The 26023-nt window shown below is 37.8% G+C and overlaps 1 protein-coding gene across 1 annotated transcript in view; it reads left to right on the plus strand.

Moving 5' to 3' along the window:
- LOC124794871 (gamma-soluble NSF attachment protein-like) overlaps window positions 1–26023 on the plus strand; it is a 133436-nt gene that overhangs the window by 48083 nt on the left and 59330 nt on the right. Inside the window, exons 7-8 of the mRNA XM_047258551.1 lie at window positions 8851–9028; window positions 22767–23006. Of these exons, the coding sequence (XP_047114507.1) occupies window positions 8851–9028; window positions 22767–23006 (418 nt within the window). The remainder of the gene's footprint in view (window positions 1–8850; window positions 9029–22766; window positions 23007–26023) is intronic.

The raw sequence follows: 26023 nt of genomic DNA on the forward strand, positions 1-26023 counted from the left end.
GGACAAGGAATGAGAGAGGAGAAAGGCTAATTGAGTTCTGTTTCAAATTTCAGCTAGTAATAGCAAATACTCTGTTCAAGAATCACAAGAGGAGGAGGTATACTTGGAAAAGGCCAGGTGATATGGGAAGATTTCAGTTAGATTACATCACGGTCAGACAGAGATTCCGAAATTAGAGACTGGATTGTAAGGCGTACCCAAGAGCAGACATAGACTCAAATCACAATATAGTAGTGATGAAGAGTAGGCTGAAGTTTAAGACATTAGGCAGGAAGAATCAATACACAAAGAAGTGGGTTATGGAAGTACAAAGGAATGACGAGATACGGTTGAAATTCTCTAGGGCTATAGATACAGCAATAAGGAATAGCTCAGTAGGCAGTACAGTTGAAGAGGAATGGACATCTCTGAAAAGGGCCATCACAGAAGTTGGGAAGGAAAACATAGGTATAAAGAAGGTAACTGTGAAGAAACCATGGGTAACACATGAAATACTTCAATTGATTGATGAAAGGAGGAAGTACAAAAATGTTCCGGGGAACTCAGGAATAGAGAAATACAAGTCGCTGAGGAATGAAATAAATAGGAAGGGCAAGGGAACTAAGACGAAATGGGTGCAGGAAAAATGTGAAGACATCAAAAAAGAAATGATTGTCAGGAGGACAGTCTCAGGATAAAGGAAAGTCAAAACAACTTTCGGTGACATTAAAAGCAAGTGTGGTAACATTAAGAGTGCAATGGGAATTCCAGTGTTAAATGCAGAGGAGAGAGCTGATAGGTGGAAAGAATACATTGAAAGTCTCTATGAGGGGGAAGACTTGTCCGATGTGATAGAAGAAGAAACAGGAGTCGATTTAGAAGAGATAGGGGATCCAGTACTAGAATCAGAATGTAACAGAGCTTTCGAGGGCTTAAGATCAAATAAAGCAGTAGGGATAGATAACATTCCATCACAATTTTGAAAATCATTGGGGGAAGTGGCAACAACACGACTATTCATGTTGGTGTGCAGAATGTATGACTCTGGCGACATACTGTCCAACTTTTGGAAAAGTATCATCCACACAATTCCAAAGATGGCAAGAGCTGACAGGTGGGAGAACTACCGCACAATCAACTTAACAGCTCACGCATCCAAGTTGCTGACAAGACTAATATACCAAAGAATGGAAAAGAAAATTTAGGATATGCTAGATGATGATCAGTTTGGCTTTAGGAAAGGTAAAGGCACAAGAGAGGCAATACTGACATTGCGGTTAATAATGGAAGCAAGACTAAAGAAAAATTAAGACATGTTCATAGGATTTGTCAACCTGGAAAAAGCATTTGACAGTGTAAAATGGTGCAAGATGTTCGAAATTCTGCAAAAAGTAGTAAGCTATAGGGAGAGACAGGTCATATACAATCTGTACAACAGCCAAGAGGGAATAATAAGAGTGGACAACCAAGAATGAAGTGAAGTGCTCGTATTAAAAAGGGTGTAAGACAAGGATGTAGTCTTTTGCCCCTCCTATTCAATCTGTACATCGAGGAAGCAATGCTGGAAATAAAAGAAAGGTTCAGGAATGGAATTAAAATTCAAGGTGAAAGGATGTCAGTGATAAGATTTGCTGATGACATTGCTATCCTGAGTGAAAGTGAAGAAGAATTGAATGATCTGCTGAATGGAATGAACAGTCTGATGAGTACAGAATATGGATTGAGAGTAAACTGAAGAAAGATGAAGGTAATGAGAAGTAGTAGAAATGAGAACAGTGAGAAACTTAACATCAGGATTGATGATCACAAAGTAGATGAAGTTAAGGAATTCTGCTACCTAGGTAGTAAAATAACCAATGATGGACAGAGCGAGGATGACATCAAAAGCAGACCAGCAATGGCAAAAAGGGCATTCCTGCCTAAGAGAAGTCTTCTAATATCAAATATCAGCATTAATTTGAGGAAGAAATTTGTGAAAATGTGCATCTGGAGTACAGCATTGTATGGTAGTGAAACATGGACTATGGGAAAACCAGAAAAGAAGGGAATTTAAGCATTATAGATGTGGTGCTACAGACAATGTTTAAAATTAGATGGACTGATAAGGTAAGGAATGAAGAGGTTCTGCGCAGAATTAGGGAGGAAAGGAGTATGTGGAAAACACTGATAAGGAGAAGTGGCACGATAATAGGACATATGTTAAGACATGAGGGAATGACTTCCATGGTACTAGAAGGAGCTGTGGAGGGCAAAAACTGTAGAGGAAGACAAAGATTGGAATACATCCAGTGAATAATGGAGACGTAGGTTGCAAGTGCTACTCTGAGATGAAGAGGATAGCACAGGAGAGGAATTTGTGGCGGGCTGCATCAAACCAGTCACAAGATTGAAATACTGATGAAAAAATAGAAGGCGCTTTAGCTTTGTCGGCCAATTAAGGGGTTGACTGGGTGTCCTGTTGCCTCTTCTGCACTGAATGGGCAGCAGCTCTCTGGGCTTGGTGTGTGATGCACCTCAACCCTTGCCCTTCCCACTCGTTTGCTCTTCTTCCTCCTTGTTGACTCAGTGTTCTTCATGTGTTTCTCTTGCCCTGTCCGTGTTGCTATTCTGTGCTGGGAATTGTTGGGTGGGGTACCTCTGGTATGTGGCGTGGGGTATGTCCTCTGTTGCACTTTCTGCCTTTGGGAGCTTCTGGGTGCTCACTGGATGGGGCACCTAGCCCACCTTTCTTCCTTTCCTCCCTTTGCTTCATTGTTTCTTTTTCTAGGCTTTGCTGACCTTCAGTAAATCTTGGGGGTTTCCTTTCCTTCAGTTTTGCACATTAGGCCCTTCCTTGGTGTACAAGACTTGTCTGTTCGTAGGAGGGACTGATAACATCGAAGTTGGGTTCCTTTCATCATTAAATTAACTAATCAACAAATCTTTTCCGTAATGCTCCAATTTTGTTCATGTTGCATGTGCATTCCGCTAGAGAAAGCTATTGGCTTTTTCTCGGATGTGTGATCATCACATACTTCTGGAAAATGTATCAGCCTCACTCATAATTCAATGCACCCACTGCCACATGGAAAGGAATAGCAAAATTCAGGTGAACCATTAGTTGGCATGCTGCCAGTGCTTCTTTTTAGTTTTGAAAATTCTTCATGACAGTTTATATCCCAGCTCCATACTGTGCTTTGTTTTAGTAACCTCATCAAACATGGTGAATTAAACACTGAATTGACAAGAAATTTCCCGTAGAATCCCACCATCCTGAAAAATGATTTGTTTATTGTTAGAAGGATGCGCGCACTGCATGACAGCATTCAGTCTGTGTGGACCAGGCTAAATGTCCAAAGTACTTAACCTTATTTCTCCCAAATTGTGATTTTGACAATTTAATGATGACGTTTTGAGAACGTAATCTGATGAAATATTCACCCAATGTTTGCAGGTCTTCTCCCACATTGTGGATATTACTGCTGTATTGTCAGTGTATAGCAACACTTTACTTCTTAGCTTTTTGCCTACTGTTTTATCCAACATTCTTAAGAAAATAAAGACTGATATGTTTAGGCTGAATGGTAGCACTTGGCATTGATATGACGTTCCTTCAAACAAGAATGCCATATACTCATGTGAATTTTCATTAGGGCAATCTGCCATTAACCTTCTTCAGATCCATTGTGCTGATATAATGCACCCCTTCAAATTTCATGTGCAATTCTTCTATAACAGGGGGCCTATCCCTCTTTGGCTCTTGTATCCTGTTTGCAGTTAATACATCCAGCACTATATGTACATTGCCTTCCAGTTTTCTAACAACTACTAATGGGTTATTATAACAGCTATTGGATGTTTCTATAATATTCCATTGTAACATTATTGTGATTTATTTTTGTGCTAATGGCTTCATTGATACTGATGCGGTGTAGAGTCTGACATGAAATGGATTGTGTGGTTTAATTTTCAATCCACAAACAAAGTCTTTAATAAAGTCTGGGCATGTTGAAAATACTTTTACATATCTACATAATAAGGAAATCGTCTTCTCCTTTTCATTAATGCCTAGGTTCTTTGATCTGTTAATGTTATCAGTTATGTCTGTTTCATTCTCTTGTACCATGTCTGCACCTAATTTGTGCCTGTCATTCTATTCGAGCATTGCTTCTTTCATTAAAGTGTAACCTACTCTGGCTGGGTTGCTTTGCACAAATGTACACCAGCAAAGTACTCTTGTTGTCCATATGTGAATGTTGCTTTTCCGTCTTGGAAGTTAAATGATACATTATTGTCTGACAACCAAACTATGCCTAAAATCATAGATACACTTAAACCTTCCACTACAAACATTATTTTTTGAAATGTGTGTCTTTAATGTAAATTTAATGAACAATTCTGCATGCACTGATTTACCTATTGCACCTGTCACTCCTTTTATCCTTATTCTTGTGCCAGGTAACCGAGCAAATGATATCCAGTGAATTATTTTGCTGTAGGGATCTCCTTATGTCACAACCAAAATCAAAAACAACTACCACAGTTAAGTTACTTGCAATGCATGTCAGTTTTGGTTTCATATATTCTTCTGTTTGTGTGTTATCTTTATGCAGTAAGAGAGCTTTTAAACTGTGGTTGTAATCATTGCTAATTAAACTAGAAGAGATTTGTTAACAGTACTGTTAAATGTGTTGTGATAATTTCTGTTACTGTTCCCATTTCTGTATCTATTCTGTGAATGATTATAATAATGTTCATTGTGTACCCTGTTTCCAGCATTTGTAGCATCCTCTCTAGTAGGGCGAGATCCTTTCTTAACATTACTCTGTTGGTCATTGTTATTGGTAGTGTTGCCTGTGTGCCGTCTTTCTTCTTGCCTTTCCACTGTGTCCACCTGTTCCAGATATTCCAATAAGTTGTTCACTTTTTCCCAGTCCTTTCCTAACAATTTGTCCCTTACATACCATGATAATTGGCTAATGATACCTTCCACTAAATGTTCTCTTAAACGCAATTTCAAAAGCAATGTAAGTTGTGAATTATTCTAGCTGTAATAAACCCCACTGTGCAGCATTGACTGTTTATAGCCAGTTGCATCTTATTAGAATGTAACCAGTTATTGTGCAATGTGCATTTTAAATGACTTGAGAAATAATAATAGGTGGAATGTCGCCTGAAGGTGAAAATTTGGGGAATTTCTGATTTATTCCTTTGGTTAGTGTTGTGATAAAGTCATTGCAGTTATTAGGTACTATCCTGTTGTTTAATTATGGGTCTTCTCTTTTCTTAATTCTTTCATTGTCTCCTGTAAGCTCGGTGTTATTTTGTGTTAATGAGTGACGTTCGCCTGCTTTATTTCTTCCTTGGTAGTTCTCGGTGTCGATATACTGCATTGTTATACTGGCTGAAAAATGGGTTTGGAAGTTCAACACTGACTACTGTAAATGATGAAGCCGACAGTTGCACAATTGTGTTTCACAGTTCTTTACTTTCACTGTTCACAACCCCCCCCCCCTCCCCCCGCCCAATATTACACAATTGTATGGCCAGTTCACTATTGGTAAATGTTGATGAGCCTCATTAAAAGGGTGCAGACAACAGCAGCATACTGCTACAATAGTTTGCTGTTGAACGTCTATGAGCAGTAAAAAACTAACCACACATTTCACAGTTCTTGCAGAATAACACGGTACATGTGACACTATTTCCCAAATAAATTGAACAGACATTGTCATTAATTGTCCTAACACGTGGCCTATTTGTGTTACACTTATTCCATTTTTAAGTTGATGCATTGTTGTTAATTTAACCAATACACAATTCCCGTCTGAAAATTGGCCATAGATTGACTGCCTTGGGACCAAAAATCGGTCCTTTATATATCCTCACTATAATAGGCACTAAAACTATACATTGTTTGATGCTTAAATTAAAGAAATTGGAATTAAAACATAACTCATTCAATTTTTCTGAATACATAGAAAAATTCCTCCTATTTAACAGTTCATTCTATCACAAAAGTTAGGCGAATCATTTGTTTAAATAATGAAATTAACAGCTATAGTTATACAAACAATACTTTTTACAAACCTGGTAATTATTTTGAAATTAATTAAGGGCTGGCTTTGCTAATATGTTTTCAAGTAGAGCCAAATAAATGCTTTAAGAATCTTAATAGTTCTTTTTCCAAACATTTGTAATTAGTACAGAATTTATATTTGTTTATAAGCCAGCAATAGCATTTAAGTCACGAAACATTTACTGATTTCACCCTATAGCAAAAGATTTTAAGTAGGAATAGTCAAAATAAATTAGGAAATTAATTACATACACAAAACCAAGCACAAAATTAGACGTGTTGCTATTATTCCTTAAGACTGAGGGCCAACCTTTCTCTTTTATGGAAATGCAGATTGGAGATTCCAGCTTGCTTCATCACAAGTGCTTTTGTATTTGCACTAAAACTAATGCTACTGTGCACTGTTGGTGTTCCTGACAATGCACATGTTGTCATTGTAGATGTAGATTTGTTGTCTACGAATTCTGTAGTTTTTGTATGTACTCCTGTACAATGTACATATTTAGTAAATTCAAGTTTTTTGTAATCTTGGTTCCAGTTCGTTAATTATTACTGAGAAAAAATCGATTTTTTTGTTAGTATAAGTTAGCAACACTGCTCTCATATCTGTTGATTCTTTTCCTAACATCTCATTTTTCTGTACTAATTTGCAACTTTCTGTCTTGATAAAATGTATGTACTCTAAGGTACCATCTTGTTTAGTTTCCGATATCTCTAATCACATATCTATTTTGGAAACATGACTGAGGCCCATGTACAATCTTGTTTCCAATGTATCTATTTTGTCATTAAGTTGGATAGTGAATTCATTAAGCAATGTTTCTAAATTCATGAGTCTAGTCTCAATTTGTCACTCTGTTTTCAACTTGCATGAACTTGTTGTACATATGCATAATTGCATTGTGTAAGTGAGCCAACTGCTGTAAAACTGACTGCATTAACTCTTCCATGGTCATGCTGTGGTCTCTGCTGGCCACTTATTATTCCCAAACTAAAATTTATATCTACATATCATAATAGTGTAGCTGCAGTGAACTGTATTCAATGTCAGTTGTCATAATAGTGGCAAGGGTTTAGTTGTATTTGTTGTAATGGTGTAGTTGTAATTTACTATATGTGACAACATTCGCTGTAATAAAAGAACATTTAAATGTCACAGTGACCTGATCTTACTCAGCTATACTTCACTTTAATCTTTGCATTCATGTGATCACCAGACTGCACTGAAGAAGAAAAAATCTGAATTCACTGAGGTAAAACATTTTGCTTCTCATGTTGAATGACTGCAAAGCTGCTTGCTGTCAGCGTTGTCTGCTGTTGTTGGTACTGATACTGCATTCTGTCTCATCGTGGTTCATCAAACTGCAACCTCGCAGACAGCTGCCAACCTTCTATACTCTGAACGAGACATAGGGCTGTTTGTTGCATATGTTTTGGTTGTCTGTATCTTGGTGGATGTATCAGAAATTCTTCATTGTTGCTTGGTAACTTGTTTGAAATTATCAATATAACCACTCCAAAAATGTATTACTTGTTGCAGTTCAAATCCTGTCTTCACATTTGATAAATTATCACTGGTTGTACAGTGTATTCTTGTATATCCGTGATCGTTTACCTGCTTAGTAACATGAATTCCAATCATGTTGCTATAAGCAGCTTTATTAATGAATTTATTTATTCATTCATTATTCATTCCAGTATATGAAAAAGTCAGCGTGAAAGCACGTATTATTCAGATCTGTTGTATTTCACTTTTTGTGGCTTTGTCTGTTCTGCTTTGTGGTATTACAGCATTGTGCAGTCGTTTGTCTTCGACAGTAGATAGTAATGTCAGTTTTGCCAGTTACCCTTTAAGATCATTATTTCTGGAAAGAACAATGCATACCTCAGGTATGTCAGTCTTACCCAGTTAATGGGTGCTTGTTATAACAGTACTGTTCCTTTCATTCCAATTTCTTCCTTATTGATGCTGAATCTTGCTATTTAATTTTCAGTTTCATGTACCAGTATAGCTTAATCATCCTCCAGTTTGTCTCACACTAGGGCCGCCACATGCAATAGTTAGTTAATTTATAAATTACCTTGTAGCTGGTCTTCAGATCTGAGAAGATTGCTAATTCTTATGTCTGTAGGAGAGCTCAACTTCTGCCAAAGCCAGGACTCATTAACTCTAATTTATAGGAGGACTTTTGTTGTGTCTTTAATTACAAAATGCGATCAGAGGTTAATAGTCTAGCTACAATTCGTTTGAACAAATTCCAAACTTCCAGAAAAAATGTTTCAATACATCAGTATACACATTATTGTTATAATCTTTTGTGTAGAAGACTTTAGATTACTTTGCATGTCATGACATCAAGTAAAGCTTTAATGCTCCTGGAACAGCATGGAGCCCATATGGAATACCTCAAACAAATAACAGAACATATGAAACAAGACTTGCTTTGTAATAAATCCTCTTACATAATAATTCAATAACAAAGATTTTGTACATGTACTTCAGTGTCCTGCAATATTCCACAACTCACTGACATGTAGTTTTCAAAAAACAAATACGAGATAAAGAGTGTGCTTTAGTTGCCAGTATGAGTTTTGTGTGTGAGATTGCTCTGTAAACATCCACATAAAATGAGTTAGTCTCCTATGACATCACTGACAGTCTTTCACCATAGAAGTAGTTTGTAATTCATAGTTCTGCATTGTGCAGGTTTCATTTTTTAATTTTGTGCTTAATAATAAAATGAGAAAACTGTAGTTAAGAACTATCATATATTGTTTCTTAAATAACTTCAGTTGTTGTTTCATGATTAAAGGTTTGATCAGGCAGCAGATGCTATTCGGCGAGAAATCGGCTTGCACCAGCAGTCGGACAACATACCAGCAATTGGAAGGCTTGCTGTTGCACTTGTACTTGTTCAGCTAGCTCGAGGAGACACAGTAGCAGCAGAAAAAGCATTTAAGGAGTGGGGAAATTGCTGTGATCCAGCAGAGGTAAATTCATTGCTGACGCATTTAAGGTATTGCTAATAAAGAAAATGAGCTTCATTGTGGTTGTAGAACTTGGGAGATAGTGTTTATGGTAAAGTAAGAGCTGAACTGAAATTGGAATTTTATTTGTTGTTACCACCACATTCCTTGAATTTACTTTAAATTAAATCTGAGCCTTATGTATGACTGCATAAAAATAATCAGTGTATAGAATTTCAGATCATATCTCTGTTTATATGAAATTGGTACTTGAATATTTAATTAGAAATAATCAGTATATTAATATTTTGCCACTTTTTTGCACTTAAATTATGCTCTGATCATTTCCCTTAAGTGTCATTAACCTCAAATATCAAATTGGATGCATGTTAATTAACAAATCATTGTGTCTTCTTACGCCTTTGTGTGATTGTAACAAAAATACAAAATTAACAAACAGCACATCCTTGTTTCTGGCTACTCTTGTCAGTAAATGCACATTTTTAGCTGTCAGTGTTTGAAATCTGTGTAAGACCGACTTGAAGAAAAGAGCAGCTATATGATTTCTGGAGTTGTGTTTGGTTGATATGATTTTTACAGAGATGTTAAGTAAGCTGCAATGAGTTGTTATGAATGAATAGAAGAAGAAGAAGAAGAAGAAGAAGATAGTACTCTCTTGTGTGGAAAAGATTGCTTAGAGATCTAAGGTAATAAAATACAAAGGCTTGGAATATACATGGAAGTGAAAATGCCATTTTTCTATTGCAACTTCTGCAAAGACCTGTGGAAGTGCACAATGCACATATTACAGAGATCATAAAATGTGAAGATACAGACTTGGATTGCAAATTGCATAAAGGTAATGAAAAACAAAAGATAAATGTAATGAAACTGATACACAACAGACCGATAGATGTGTAACAGGAATATATTGTACAGAATTTCATACCACCCCTTATGAACATACAAAAAAGTTTTCATGTGCCAGTTCCAAAATAGTTATACTAAAACAGAGTATATTACATTTATGTAAATAAAACAATGTTTTTCTTTCTTAAGTCATTGTGTTCCAGAAATGCAAGCTCAATACTTCTTATGTGTTTGACCCAGTAGTGTCTTGGGATAGTCTTGCCATCATATCAGGCTCAGTAGGGAAAAAAAAATCAGATTTGTGAGTTGTGCATTTGACAGATTTATAAGGAATGACATCTTCCTGTAGTCTTATTTCTGGCCACAGCATGAATACTCATTGCTATATATTAGTGTCTAACCTACAGGATTTCTCCACCCCATTGTCACCCTCAAAATCCCCTTTCTGATTGCAAACCTTTCTTCCACAATTATGTCTGGGTTTCAGAAGTCCTGGACCTTTACTTGCCTAGTCCAACAAATGACACTGTTAAAGTACATCTCTTGTCTGTTTGTAATACACACCAGCTCTGCGGTCTTAAATTTCTATCCTCTGGTCCAGAATCCTTGCCCTGCAACTAGATGAACACCCTCAGTGCCACATCAAAAAACTGTCCAACCTATTAAGTTTGTTCCAGCTTGCAATGCCACAGTTTACTGTGACCAAATAGTCTCTATGAAATCTGCCTGTTGATGACTTGTAACCAGCAAACCTGTCTTGCTGATCTACAGTCATCACACTACCTGAGCTGCACTTCTGCCTGACAGAACCCAGAAAACAGGTGTCAGCATGTCAATAACAACGAAATTTTGAATGATACTCATTCATGCATTGCTTAATAGGATGTTACAGCTGTGTCATGTGGGAAGGCACTTCCGCGCATAGAGGTGGTGCAATAGGGAAGCATCGAGGGGATGAGGATTTCGTAAGCATTGAGGCATAGTGTGGGCAAAGAAAAGCTATGTTGCTGAACAGTGTTGCTGCGGCCAACAATCAGTTTAATTTCCTTACAGTACATTGGAATAAATTTTAAAAATGAGTTTGATCAACCTTCTGTGTGTGAGAAATCTTACTTCAGTATTGATGATGCTGAGTCAACTTATACACAGCTTAAGAGTGCAGTCACAGTGTCACCAACTTCAGTAAATTTTGAAGATGACAGACATCACTGAAGAGGACCAATGGTTTCAAATCAGTATGACAGTACATGTGCGGTCAAAATGCAGCAGACCTCACCATTCAAATGTACAGACTTTGGAATACAATTGATGAAATTCAAAGGAGTTTGTTTTCTTTTGTAGAATCAACTGACATTCCCACAGATAAAATATGGACTGTGAGAAACAGAGAAGTTTAATTCAAAAGAGAGGTAGTGGAATCCTGAGGATGAAAAGCAGCATAATAGAGATATAGATTGGACTCTGTGGACTGAAATCGCGCTGTTAATGGAAACCACAAGTAGGCACAACCTTCATCAGAAATTTTAGATGGAAATTGTAACCTACAAAAATTAATATTTTACCGTGAGAAGCATGGTGTATATTATGTTTAAAGTTACTTTAGTGGATCTTTTTGGGTTGTGGTAAGTGGACATTAGCTGTCTACAAATTGCTACCACTACCACCACCACTACCACCACCACCAACTGGTGTTTTTATGCCAGTAGGGTAGAGTTTCTGTTATATTAGGAGGTTTGCAAATGTATCTTTTTTCCCCTTTTCAGTACTGTGTGTTCAGAATATCTCATTCTATAATTTGTTTGCCCTTTAGACTTATGCTGAATGACAGTCTTTGAAGGTTAGTTGACTTGTCTGTTTTGCTGCATTTATTCGAAGTTGTGGAGTGTGTTTGTAATCTTGCTTTTCAATTTCATCGCGAACCATCTCAAATATGTATGTGTAATATAACATCTCTTCTTTCACCTCATTTGTTCTTAAAACTGTCTGGTTATCCCAGTAAATGAGGAAAGAGTGTATGGTATGTGTCATGTTCTTTTGGGGACAGATATAGCTCATTCACTTGCATTCAGCATCTTTTTAATAACAAAAGCTGTGATGCAACACTTCTGTCGAAGCACAGAGGTGTCGTGTATCCATCCCACCCTAGGAGGTTAAAGTCTAAACTACTTCATACATAGAGTTGTTTCTAACCTAACCTAACCTATTTGACATTGCTTAAAACTGACAGATATGGGATGCACTATGACAAAGCTGTCGGCAATGTTATCAGGCAACCTCTTGTGACGGCATCTGATGACCATTATCAGTGCCACTGTGAGAGTAGCCTCAGTCCATATCGTGTCGGGCACAGCTTTGTGAAAGCATCGAGTACAGTCTTTATTAAAAAGGAGGACTGTCTGAAGATAAAGCCATTGAAACCGGTTACCATATTTGTATTGTGGTGTGATTTGGACTTTATTGTAAGTAAAAATGTAATACACAATTGCCTATTAATAAGAACATGTGTTGGAATTCATTTTTAAAGATCTGAGCATCTAATTCTACATCTTTTGCATTATGGTTAACAACAGACTTTTTAGATGAAAATGTCAACAAGCTGACTTGCTTTTTCTGCTTTTGGCTGCTAATTTGTTATGGCATCATATTCTTTGTTTTCTTAGAGGCAGAAAATGTTTGTTACACAGAAGTATGTAATAAGGATAATACGTTATGTCCACTGTAGAATCTTGTGAAGACAGCTGCTTAAACATTAAGATGTAATGTCAACAGCCTCACTGTTTGTAACATGTTTGTATGTAATTTGTTTTCGGTGACCAATAGCAATTCAAAAACAACATGAACATTCATCATTACATTAATAGGTAGAGAAATTCTTAAGACTGATCATCAGTCATCCACAGCTGGGCACAGTAATGGCTGAGATATTCAGCCCACAATCGTTAAGTGTGTGTGTGTGTGTGTGTGTGTGTGTGTGTGTGTGTGTGTGTGTGTGTGTGTGTGGTTAAATATAAATCACATCTCATATGCAAGAAAGTGTTACTGCTAGCAATGATCAATGCAAAAGACTGCTGTGTAAATAGTCAAAATGTCATATTGTTTGCTGACAAAGAGCACTAAGAGTGTAAACTAACACATTCCATATTACAGTGAGAGAATACATTTATTATCAGTGGAACAAGCCAACAACTTATCATAGTTTTTAAATAACTCAAGAGAATGCTACTGGTAAGTACAGGGTGATTATTATAAATTTTTGCTACTTGAGAGGGCCCTCCCATGAAAAACCAGTGATCATAGACAATGAAACTTTGTGGAAACATTTGTAAGGATTTGAGGAAGAACAATAATGAATAAACTGTTCAAAGAGATACATTTTAATTTCCACATGAGAGGGTAATATTTCTTAATTGCATACCATGCTTACATTCTTGGTTACAAATGTTGCTCAAAGTGATAACTGTCTGCAAGCATGACAGCCTGCAACCACACTATAGGTTTCTCTACTACTGCCCAAAATGATAGTGAAGTATGGAATGGTCAGCTGTGGTGACACAGCTTATGGACTGCTTCAAGATAACACATTGTGTCCAGCATTCTCAGCCATGGTAGCAGTAACTACTTCAACAATTGTTTGGTACAGTTGGCTGTTGGCCTCTCCCAGGAGCAATTCCCTACTCAGCAGTGAACTTCCAGATCATGTTCACCAGCCTCAGTGCATATTGCCTTGAAGTGTCAATTCTCATGAAGAGCAGCAGCACTATTGTTGTTGTTTCAATCAAACAGTTTTACGAGTAAATCCCTGCTCTCCTTGTCTAGGCCTGTGTATAATGTCTGCAGCTCTAATGCACATTTATGTTCGTGCTTCAAAACTGTGTTGTCATATCAGGATTGGTGCCTAATGGCAAGTCTTAATACTAACACTACTAACAATGCAAATCCTGCAGTGCACAGCCTGAAAATCATTCTTATAAAGCTGGATATCTGTTAAGTATACAGTTATCTATCTGTGCTGGCTCAAGTAGTGAAAGTTAAACTATAACCACCCTGTACATCGAAAACCATTGATACTTCAACAGCTACCCCTCCCTGCCATTTTAAGACTTTTCCAGTTCATACCTTGAAAATGACTGGTTGTTACCTGTCAGAATATTGGAGTTCTCAACAAATTTATCTGGCTGCATTCTCGCAATTTATTAGAGCATAGTAAATGGCGGCAAAAGCTTTAAGTTCAAAACTAACTAGCTGCTTCTCCTTGAACAATAAATCACAAATTATAATCATGTCACTCATAACAATTGATCGCCTGCATACTACTTAGGATACAAATTCCCATTCAATAAAGGGTACGACATTTTCATAGAAGTTACTGTATATGCAATTGATATTCTGGCAAACAAAAACATTTTTTTAAGTAGAGCATCTTAAAAACTAAGAACTATTATCACTCTACTTCGCTCCATGGTCTACATTGTAGTATCACAGTCACTGGTATCTGAGACTTTGTCCAAACAATCTGATTGTAAATTTATCACTATAGGTCAGATGCTTGTATCCAGCTTCACCTCTCTATCAAAGTCCTCTTCCAGAAACTTTTCATTGTGCAATACACAGTTTGCCCATTTTGAATAGGAGATGTTGTCTAGTGCTTCATACACAAGGCGACCCAGTGTCTGCTATCTTGAACATTTCGTTCTTTTATAATCCAATTGGATTATAAGACAGTGATATGGTGGTGAACACAAAACTGTGTGACCACACTCAAATGCAGATAAATCAAGTTCATATGTCTTCTCACATGACTTGTTTAAATTAATGAGCTGCGTGAGTTCAGCAGGAGCCTGGCTTACACTGTGTGGGGTCTTGTTATTTTTAAGCCGGAGCACAATATCCGCTTTCCTTTTGTTGGTACTCAGTGTTTTCTCTGTAACAGCTGAATGATAACTGGTATTATCCATTTACAATGACTGACTTTAAAGCAAAACAAGGCATGGCAAAAACAGCACTGTGAACTACTTCTTGAAAGTGACAGCATTCATTTCCAAATGGTAGTCACTGCAGTTCTTCTTACACCTAAATACAAGTTTTTCTCATGCATAACTTTAACAAGTGTAAGTGAAGTTGGATATTCACTGTTTAAAACATCCACATCAGAACTTCCATTGGTGTTATAGGCTTCTTGCAATTTTTATGCTTTCCATGTGACACAAAATAAACTCTTCTTGATGTTTCTATAGGTCTGACACTTTCAATTGGAACTGGCTGCACAGATTACTTGCTGACAATGCAGGGTTGTGCAGTATGTTCTTCTGTCTTCAAAATGTCAACAATAAGCGTCCCGTTTTCATTTCAAGTTTGAAGGAGATGTGAACATGGCAAACAATCCCCATTGGCTACTTGTGAAGTACTTCCTTTATTGCAGTCAATTGACGTATTTATTTGGAAACCGCAGTAACACATTTACAGGTATATGTTCATAGCTATACTACAGCAAGAAAATAATGTTGACAATTGAATGAATAATTTTATCACTCTGGGAATGAAACTGCTTTGTCACAAAATGTGGCAAGAGTGCAGCCTGCAGGAGAGAGATTTTCATAATTCATGGCTAGCCACTTGAAAAGAGAATGAATCTTATTGACTGCCAGAGGTTAATAGAGGGGAATGTGCAGAATGGCTGGATATTCGGGCATCTTCCTTCATGAGGTGGATTGTAATACACTTGTTGTTTTTCTTCAGTCTGAAGACTGGTTTGAAGCAGCTGTCCATGCAAGTCTGTATTGTGTAAGCCTTTTTAACCTTGCATAACTACCCAGCGTACATGCATTTGGACTAGCTTACTGTATTCAAACCTTGGTTTCCCTGTACAGTTTTTTAGCCCCACACTTCCTTTCATTATCAAACTGATACACCTCAAGGTGTGTGTATCAACCAATCCCTTCTTTCAGTTAAATAGCATCATAATTTTTTTTCACCAATGGATTTCAATACTTCCTATTTGTTATTCTATCTACCTGTCTAATCTTCAACATTATTGTATACCATCACATTTCAAGGCTTCTGTTGTCTTGTTGTTTGAGCTGCTTATTGTCCACATCTCACTTCCATACAAGGCTACTTTCAGAAAAGACATCCTAACTTGTAAATTTGTATCAAATGTTAACAAATTCCTCTTTTTCATTTTCATTTTTTTCTGTTGTCAGTCTGCATTTTATATCAACTCAGCATTGGCCATCACAAGATACTTTGCTTCCCAAATAACAACTTCCATCTAAGACTTTTAGTGTCTCATTTCCTAATCTAATTCCTTCAGCCTGGTTTACTTCAACTACATTCCGTTACCCTTGTTTTGCTATTGTTGTTCATCTTGTAATATCTTGAAGACACTATCTGTTCCATTGAACTGCTTTTCCAAGTCCTTTGCCATCTCTGACAGAATTAAAATTTCACATTCAAACTGCAAATATTTTATTTCTTATCCAATAACTTTAATTCCATTTCCAGATTTCTCCTTGGTACAGCCTAATAACATCAGTGATAGGGTACAACTGTGTCTCACTCATATCAACAACTGTTTCCCTTTCATGTGCTTCAACTCCTAACTACAATTTGGTTTCTGCACAAGTTGTAAATAACATTTTGCTTCCTGTATTTTATCACGGCTGCTTTCAAATTTCATAGAGTGTAGTCCAGTCAGTATTGTTAAAGGCTTTACCTGCATCTGCAGATGCTGTAAATGTAGGTGTGTGATTCTTCAAGCTATCTTCTAAGACAAGTCATAGGATCAATATTACCTGCCAACGTTTCTCCAGACTCCAAACCCATGTTTCCCAAGGTCAACCTCTACCTGGTCTTCCATTATTCTGTAAATAATTTGGGTCAGTATTTTGCAAACTTGATTTATTAAACTGATGGTTTGGCAGTATTCACAACTTTTGGCACCTTCCTTCTTTGCAGTTGTAATTCTTGCTATTTCCCAAAGTTGGAGAGTATTTCACGTGTTTCACATACAGGGTGAAAGAGAACTCCACCAATAAAAACGGAAATGGGTATGGCATCATTGGTCGGGAGGCCCCTATTCGGGAAAGTTCAGCCACCAAGTGCAAGCCTTATTTCATTTGACACCACATTGGGCAACTTGCTCGTCGATGATGACGAAATGATGATGACAACTTAACACCCAGTCCCTGGGCGGAGAAAATCTCCCACTCAGCCGGGAATTGAACCCGGACCCACTTGCATGGGAAGCGAGCATCTTACCACCCACCTAAGCAGGTCAACACTCCACCAGCAAACTTTCAGAGGCTGTTCAGGAATACTTGAACAACCTCAAGAGGGAACTAATGGTTTGGTAGCATTCACACCTTCACGATCTGCCTTCTTTAGTACTGGGATTATTACATTCTTCCTGAAGCCTAAGGGTTTTTTGCCTCATATATCTTGCACCCCAGGTGAGATAGTTTTGCCACGACTAGCTCTCCCAAAGATCTCAGTAATTCTGTGGGGAAAGTCATGTACTCCAGGGATCTTGTTTTCACTTATGTCTTTTGGTGCTCTATCAAATCCTGCTTGTAGTATCGTACCTCCATCTCATCTTCACTCCCACCTGTATATTCCTTCCACATTTCAGTTTTCCCTTCTTTGTATAGTACTGGCTTGTTATCTGAGCTCTTGATTTTCATAGAGCTGCTTCTCTCTCCAAAGGTGTCTTTAATTTTCCTATAGACAGCAGCTATCATAATCCTAGTTACACATGCCTCTACAGCCTTGCATTCATCCTTCATCGTTTTCTGCGTAACCATTTTCCACTTTGTGTCGACCTCATTTTTTACAGATCTGTGTTATCTAGGGATTTCTACTAGGCCTTGACTTCTGAGCTATTTCATTTTCTGTGTTCCCTATTTCATCTCTCAAAGTTACCCATATGTTTCCTGTTGTATTCCTTTTCCCTGTTGCCTAATGATACCTCTGAAACTATCATGACCCTGGTTCCTTCAATTTATCCAGGCTCCATCTCTTTATTTTCCTACCTTTTTCCAATTTTTTAATTTGTTGTGTGCTGTGGAAAACCAATAAATTATATTCATTTCATATTTGCCCTCCTGGAAATGGCTTACAGTTTAAAAACTGGTTTTGATATCTGTCAATACCATTACATAATGTGTCTGAAACATTCCAGCATCTTCAGCTCTCTTCCATGTGTACAACTGCCTTTCATGATTATTAAACCAAGTATTAAGAACGATGAAAGTATCCACTGCATAATTTTGCCAGATGGCTTCCTCTCTCATTCCTTTCCACCAGCCCATGTTTTCCTACTTTTTTATGTTATTTTTTCTCCACTAGCCAATTTCAGAGTCTCGTCACAATTAGATTTTCATTGTCTATAACTGTCTCAATACTTTCCTTTATCTTATCGTACATTCTTTTAATCTATTCACTGAACGAAGTGTGCAGTGGTTAGCACACTGGCGTTGCATTCTGAAGGACCATGGTTCAAACCTGCATCCAACCATCCTGATTCAGGTTTTCTGTGATTTCCCTAAATCACTCCAGACAAATGGCGGGATGGTTCCTTTAAAAGGGCATGGCTGATTTCCTTCCCCAACCTTCCCTAATCCGATGGGACCAATGACCTCGCTGTTTGGTCCCCTCGCCCAAACCAACCAACCTTTTAATCTCTTCATCTGCAGAGGTAGTTGGCAAATAACTTTTACTACTGTGGTGGGTGTCCATTTCATATCCATCTTGGCTATGACAGTGTGTTCACTGTGCAGTTAATAGTTTACCCGCATTTCTGTTTTCTTATTCATTGTTAGGCCTACTCCTGCTTTACTATTATCAAATTTTGTGTTGGTAAACCTGTACTGACATGACCAAAAGTCCTGTTCTTCCTGTCACCGCATTTCGCTAATTCCCACTATTTCTCACTTCAGCCTATCCATTACTGTTTTTAAATTCTTTACCACATCTACCCAATTAAGGGGCCTAACACTACATGCTCTGACCTGTAGAATGCCGCTCTTGTTTTTCCTGATGGCAATATCATCCTTAGTAGTGTCCTGCTTGGAGATCTGAAAGGGGGACTATTTTATCCCTGGGATATTTTACTCGAGAGGCTGTGAACATCATTAAGTCATTCTGTATAACTACATGCCTTTAGGGCGAGTGGAGGGTTTATTGTTGTAGTTTACCCTTGCTTTCAGCTGCTTGCTGTACTAGAACAGCAGAGTCATGTTGGCTGTTCTTACGAGGCCAGATGATCCAACCATCCAGATTGATGCACCTGCAGCTGCTGAAAAGGCTGCAGCTCCTCTTAAGGAATCATGAATTAGTCTGGCCTCCACACAGATACCCCTCTGCTATAGTTGCAGCTAAGATTCATACACTAGGAAACAATTTGTGCTTGTTTCTGTCATATATTCACAGCATTCAGTGGATATCGTATTTCAGTTGTTACGTCAGCCGGATGTAAATCACACCTTCAGCTCTATTGGACACAGGGCAGATATCTGTCTCACTTAATCATGTAATTTGACTGTAGCTGCCTCAGAGATGGTCACATTTGAAAAATATAAACAGATGAATTAATTTATCATTTCATGTGGGGCAGAAACATATGTTCTGGAAACATAACAAACAGTCCCTACTTTAATTGTGGTTTTTTTTTTTTTTTTTTTTTTTTTTTTTTTTTTTTTTTTTTTTTTCTCTTCTGAGTCAGTAGTAGCTCAGATACCATTCATTCCTCACACCTTGCTAATTTCAAATATGTAACAGTTGTCATAGCTCTAATTATAAACATAGCCTAACACATAAAATTATAGATGTTTGCATGATTTTTTTCATACTCATTATTATTATTACTAAACTTGATTGGTCACATTTGACCCCTTGAGTCAGTCCATGTTCATTTTCTCTTTAAAGATTGGACTGCTTGCTTCTTGCACTTAGCCCAGTACTTTTTCATTTGTTCTGAACGCAATTTTCCTAACTCGTCTGAAATCTCTACCGGTATTCTGTGCATCATTTTTGCTGAAAATTCATGATTCATAAGGAGAGTGTTAATTTTGATTTTGTTCTCTGCATCATTAATTCTATGTCCGACTGCTTCAAGAGCTTGCTGAATTTTTTTGACCCACTGTCCTGTCTTCTTTCCAAGACTTCTCATCACTAGTTGTTTCAAAATCCTGTTGTCAGGCAGTCGTAAGACATGAAAGAAATACAAGATTCTTTTATTCTTCATTGTTCTGGTGGTTGGGTCTTACAATAGACAGTTTGATTAAGGAGGATTCTCCAGACTCCATCAAACTGGTATTTTTTTATTGATGCATGTCCTGATAATTCTTCGTTCAGTCTTAAGGAGTTGATCGGTTCTTCTTTCATTTTTAATTTGGAACAGAGTTTCACAAGCATAAGTTGCTTTTGGGAGGGTTACAGTTTTATAATGTTGGATCTTAGTGTCTATTGACTGGCATTTCTTATTATATGTTGACCAGGTTACACCCCAAGTTGTGCTTTTTTCATTTTGTTGGTTCTATTTATCATGTTGCTTTCTCACCCAAGTTGTGCAAAATAATTTCTCCAAGATATTTAAATTGTAGAACTGTGTTAATTGCTTGATCATTTAAGAAGATTTTTATCCATGCAAAGAGGTTTCATGGGCATGATTTCAGTTTTCTCAAAAGATTTTTGTAATCCTATTTTTGAAGCAATTTTCTGGAGGCTTGTGATCTGAGCACGAATTTCTTCCATGTCAAGGGCTAAGAGAGCTAAATTATCAGAAAACCCAAGGAAGTTTGCGCTCATTGCTGGTTTTCCTCCAATTTTGATTTTACATGGATTTTCTTTTTGCCAGATTGTCATGGTGTCATCGAGGGCCATAATGCATCTTGCGTGATGTCCGTGGCGAGCACGGGTACCCAAGCTGGGTCTGGTGTTGCTTCCACTTACTTGTGCCCGGCCCCTCACTTTCATCTGTCTTATCTGACCTCTCTTGGTCAGCCCTTGTTCTTTACTGACCCCGATTGTATTACGTATGGAGGCCTAGGGTGTCTTTCATTTTCATGCCTTTAATGGCCCTTGTCTTTGTTCAGCCAATTTCTTCAATTCTCGAAGTGTCAGACCCCTTGTATTTTTTCCGTCTTCACAATTTCATGTTGTCATCTTTCATCCTTCATCATCACCTTTCTGAATAACATTCAGAATTGTAATTCGAGGATTTACCCTCACAGCTAGGTGACACCTTAGACAGCCGACCATACTCATATTAGTATAACTACATCCAAACATCACATATAAGAACCAGAAGATTGGGACTATTTGACTTTTTGCTTGGACGTATGACCAAAGACTATTAGAATTATTTCCATGGGACCAAGGAAAGATTGTGAAGTGTAACGTACTTAGACATGCTGGATATATTGCACATGCAAATAATTGCTGTTTTGAAGCAAATTCAACATGACTTCAATCAAAAAATGTCAATTGAAAAAATTATTAAATTCACAGAGACAGACGGGGTGGCAGCTACTGCATTTAACAGGGACAATTGACCATACTGCTGGAAAAAAAAGTTCAATGTTTTTGAGTACTATCACCTCGTCATTCTTGCAGAATCTTCCAATCTGATGTGTGGATATTCTTATCCACGTGTTCTACTAAATACTCATTACACATTGCCAGTTGTCAGATGAAGGCTGATTCTTTGGATTGAAAGGTTCTGCAAGAATGATGCTAAACTAATACTAAAGGACTTTTAATATCACTGACAATGGCCACAGAAGCTTACGTCCTTAAGACAACACTCTTAGCTTAGGTTACAAAGATTAATTGGTTGGAGGTGGAGATGATGGGGCAAGGAAGATATGGTGGAGAATTGGCTAAGAGGGCTCACCATGTATCGAAAGGGGAGAAACAATGGTGAAAGAAAAGGAGTGGGAAAGATTAGTAAGCATTGTGCCAGTATTCTTCAGTTATGACAGAAAAGAGAAGTAGAGTGAGAGGTACATGGGAAAAAGGGGGGGGGGGGAGGGGAAGGGGGAGGGGAAGGCATAGTGAGCATTTATGCAGGTGAAGAATAAATTTAAAAAAATTGGCAAACACAGTGAATATCTGGAAGGGGTGTGGGGTTATATTAACATGTTTTTTTAACTGCATTATTCTCTCCACTTCCCACTTGCTCTTTTAAGTTTTATGTTTACTGCTATCTCTTCTGTTATCTCCACATTGAACCTGAGACAAGTGTATTACCTTTGATAGCCTACTCTCACATCTTCTCTTTAATCATTATTTTCTCTTGCCCCCACAATGGGTGTGTACCTTTAACCTGTTGTCTGTGTGACCTATCTCACCTTTGCCACCAATCCCTCTTTCCTCCCTGAAGAAGGCACATAAGTTTCAAAAGCTGAGATAGTGTTTTCTGGTTCAAGTATGATAAATTTTGTCTCCAGAAGAACAACAATAGCCAGCTTTGCTGTTCCCAGTAGCTTAGCTCTTTTCTGAATCACTGCAGTAAATAATGTGCTTTAAATTTGATAAAAATTGTCAGTAAAGTTAAATTGTGTATGCGTCGTTTGTGCTATTTATATAAGGGGGGAGGGTGGGCTCCTGAATATTTGGCCTACACCTTATTCCCCTTCCCTTTTGTATGCAAATATTGTCCTTGTCTTTTTGTTTCCATCAGTAAAGGAAAATTATGAAAATCTGTAATGTTCACATCAGTTCTCTATTTTGTAAACATAAAGAATAAAAAGGAAGATTTGTGATGTCATATTACATAGGCTTTCTAGAGCTATCTTCATAGTTAAGATGTTTTAAAAAACTCTAAAAATCAAATGCTGTTGCATTATAAATTAAATAATTATTCATGACTTCCCTCTACCATCTCTTGCTATAGGTTCAGACGTTGGAGATGTTGTTACAAGCCTATGATGAAGAAGATGCTGAAAATGCCCGTGCAGCACTCAACAGTCCTTTCATTAAACACATGGATGTGGAATACTCGAGGCTTGCACGTGATTTGCGTCTCCCAGAGGGTGTTGCTGTTCCCCGTGCTGCTGTTCGTGAAAATGCTGCCCCATCATATGTTTCTCCCAATGCTCCTCCTCCTGCTGCCACAACTGCTGGTGCTCCTGAGGTACATGTTACTTCATGTCATTTAAACAGTTTGAATAGAGATGCATCTATATATCTAATGGGGTCACAGCTACCCGAAACAGTATTACATGTGTGAAAAACAGTGACTTGATAATGCAGTTCTTTTAGCTGTAATTTGCATTTGTTAGACATGCCATTTTCATGAACTGAATGAACATTATGTACTGGTCTTATATTTTCTATATCTCAAGCTCATCATAAAATCATGTATAAATTGACTGGCATATATATTAATTCTGTTTTTACTTATTGGGTGTATGGGTACTGCACACTATAGCGAGTGGATGGCACAGGACGGATGTAACCAATTTGGCTCAAAGTGTTTGAGTAGAAGCAAGTGTATGACCCTTTGAAGTTTATGAAATATTTTGTCTGAGTGGGCCTTGGAAAACAGAAAACACTCTTGAAAGTTATTTGATTACTTTGTGAGCAAAGTTTGAATAACAATTGTACAGTTAGTGGTGTGGCACAGTTGGGAAGTGTAAGAGCTATGATTCGGCAGCTTTAGTTAGATTCCAACTGTTACTTTTTATTTTATTTTATTTATTTTCAATATTATACTTCATGGAATGGCACAGCAGTTTTGACGGTGTATTGTGAGACATTCAGCAATGAGGAAGGCAAACTAACATTTACTGTGAAGATTGTTCTACCCAAATTTACTCCTTTTACTAATCCTGTGATGACTATTCTTATCACCAACTCAAAAATGTAATTAAAAGATTACAAAGTGCCCTTGATTTGCTGCAACAACAGTGAGAATTATTGTCAAGGGAAGATGCAATTAAAATACACTACTGGTCATTAAAATTCCTACACCAAGAAGAAACGCAGACGATAAACAGGTATTCATTGCACAAATATATTATACTAGAACTGATATGTGATTATATTTTCACGCAGTTAGGATGCATAGATCCTGAGAAATCAGTACCCAGAACAACCACCTCTGGCTGTAATAACGGCCTTGATAAGCCTGGGCATTGAGTCAAACAGAGCTTGGATGGCATGTACAGGTACAGCTGCCCATGCAGCTTCAACACGATACCACAGTTCATATTGTGATGAGCCAGTTGCCCGGCCACCATTGACCAGACGTTTTCAGTTGGTGAGAATGTGTTGGCCAGGGCAGCAGTTGAACATTTTCTGTATCCAGAAATGCCCGTACAGGTCCTGCAATATGCGGTCGTGCATTATCCTGCAGAAATGTAGGGTTTTGCAGGGATCGAACGAAGGGTAGAACCATGGGTCGTAACACATCTGAAATGTAACGTCCACTGTTCAAAGTGCCATCAATGCAAAAAAGAGGTGACCGAGACGTGTAACCAATGGCACCCCATACCATAACGCCAGGTGATACGCCAGTATGGCGATGACGAATACCCATTTCCAATGTGCATTCACTGTGATGTCGCCAAACACGGATACGACCATCATGATGCTGTAAACAGAACCTGTATTCATCCGAAAAAGTGACGTTTTGCCATTCGTGCACCCAGGTTCATCGTTGACTACACCATCACAGGCGCTCCTGTCTGTGATGCAGCGTCAAGGGTAACCGCAGCCATGGTCTCTGAGCTGATAGTCCATGCTGCTGCAAATGTCGTCGAACTGTTCATGCAGATGGTTGTTGTCTTGCAAATGTCCCCATCTGTTGACTCAGGGATCAAGACGTGACTGCACGATCCATTACAGCCGTGCGAATAAGATACCTGTCATCTCGACTGCTACTGATACGAGGCCATTGGGATCCAGCACGGCATTCCCTATTACCCTCCTGAACCCACCGATTCCATATTCTGCTGTTCTGCTAACAGTCATTGGATCTCGACCAACGCGAGCAGCAATGTCGTGATACGATAAACCGCAATCGCGATAGACTACAATCTGACCTTTATCAAAGTTGGAAACGTGATGATACGCATTTCTCCTCCTTACAAGAGGCATCACAACGACGTTTCACCAGGCAACGCCAGTCAACTGCTGTTTGAGTATGAGAAATGGGTTGGAAACTTTCCTCATGTCAGCATGTTGTAGGTGTCGCCATTGGCACCAACCTTGTGTGAATGCTCTGAAAAGTTAATCATTTGCATATCACAGCATCTTCTTCCTGTCGGTTAAATTTCACGTCTGCAGCATGTCATCTTCATGGTGTAGCAATTTTAATGGCCAGTAGTGTACATTTGATCATGCAGTATTAATTCAGTGCTCCCATTTTCACCCCTGTGATTAGATCTGCTCGGTACGCATCAAAATTGACAGAGGAAAGACTCCCATAAACGTGAATGAAGTATGCTTTCCACTCGAGCATATTTTGAAAAAAATTGTCTTACCCAAAAAATGCACTCACAAAATGTGCTTGGTGTGAGCAATATTTATGTTTTAAATGTTTCTTTGACTCCTGTCACCCAAAAAAATGTAGTGTTATGCTCTGTAACATTACTTTTCTTGGGTGATAATTGTCAAAGAAACATTTAAAACGTGTGTATTGTTCACAACCTGTAATAAACAGAATGCAGATAATTCCTTACTAGAATTTTTGAAAATATTGCTTTTATTCAAAACTTCATCTAGTTATGAAAATGAACAGTTTAACTATATTCATCATTCAGATCAAAATAATCTTAACAAATTGTAAATTGTATATATTAATTTTGTGTATATAAATTGGGCTATTAAACTATATTTAAATTTTATAATTGATAGTTTAACATTGCGAGGAATAAAATACAGCGAATAAAAGATATGGATAGCAGTGGGAATTGAACTCAAGCTGCTGAATTAGCACTCCTTATGATTCCCGACTGTGACACGCTACTAACTGCACAGTTGTTATTCAAACACTACACCCATAATTTGGTCCAGTTTACTGAAAGGAGTTGGTTATATACAGCCTGTCACTGTATCCAGTCTTTTTTGAAACTGTATCAACCTGTTTGGCATGTGTAGAATTCTCCCAGATCGTTGCAGGATATTCTGATGGGGAGAATCATAGTG

The sequence above is a fragment of the Schistocerca piceifrons genome, chromosome 4, assembly GCF_021461385.2.
Source record: "Schistocerca piceifrons isolate TAMUIC-IGC-003096 chromosome 4, iqSchPice1.1, whole genome shotgun sequence".
Classification (NCBI taxonomy): domain Eukaryota; kingdom Metazoa; phylum Arthropoda; class Insecta; order Orthoptera; family Acrididae; genus Schistocerca; species Schistocerca piceifrons.